General features: G+C 54.9%; 1 protein-coding gene across 1 annotated transcript in view; it reads left to right on the forward strand.

Moving 5' to 3' along the window:
* The window catches only part of IPO13 (importin 13), a gene marked incomplete at its 3' end in the record, with an annotated part of 15,088 nt that overhangs the window by 6,091 nt on the left and 8,580 nt on the right, over positions 1 to 417 (forward strand). The window contains exon 6 of the mRNA XM_009874247.1: positions 21 to 54. Coding sequence (XP_009872549.1) covers positions 21 to 54 — 34 coding nt within the window. The remainder of the gene's footprint in view (positions 1 to 20; positions 55 to 417) is intronic.

Genomic DNA, 417 nt, shown 5'->3' on the forward strand with positions numbered 1-417 from the left:
GCCCGCCTCCTGCACTGCAGGCTGGGCCCGAGGCACTGGTTCGTGGGGGCTGAGGTCTGGCGTGGCTGCATTTGCTCCCCAGGGATTTCTGATGCTGTCACTCCTCACTCTGCACTCACAGCCACCACAGGGTACATACCTCAGAAATGCTGGCCCCCCCTGGCTTGCTTTTTCCACCTCCAATCTTCCTTGGAAGTCTGACCAAGCCTTTAAGGACCTTGTTATAAAAACCAATTAAAACTTCATTCTAATTTATTTTTTTTCAGCAGCAGAGCTGGTTATTTAGCTCCTTGCTGCGCGGCTGCAGGCAGGGAGAAGAGCGTGTGCTGGCATACTGCAGGCTGAACCCTGCTGCTGGGCTGGTCCTGGTTGCCTCTTGAAGGAGGAAAGAGAGACTGGGGGTTGCTAGTGGCTGGG

The sequence above is a fragment of the Apaloderma vittatum genome, unplaced genomic scaffold (genome assembly GCF_000703405.1).
Source record: "Apaloderma vittatum isolate BGI_N311 unplaced genomic scaffold, ASM70340v1 scaffold13980, whole genome shotgun sequence".
NCBI classification, from domain to species: domain Eukaryota; kingdom Metazoa; phylum Chordata; class Aves; order Trogoniformes; family Trogonidae; genus Apaloderma; species Apaloderma vittatum.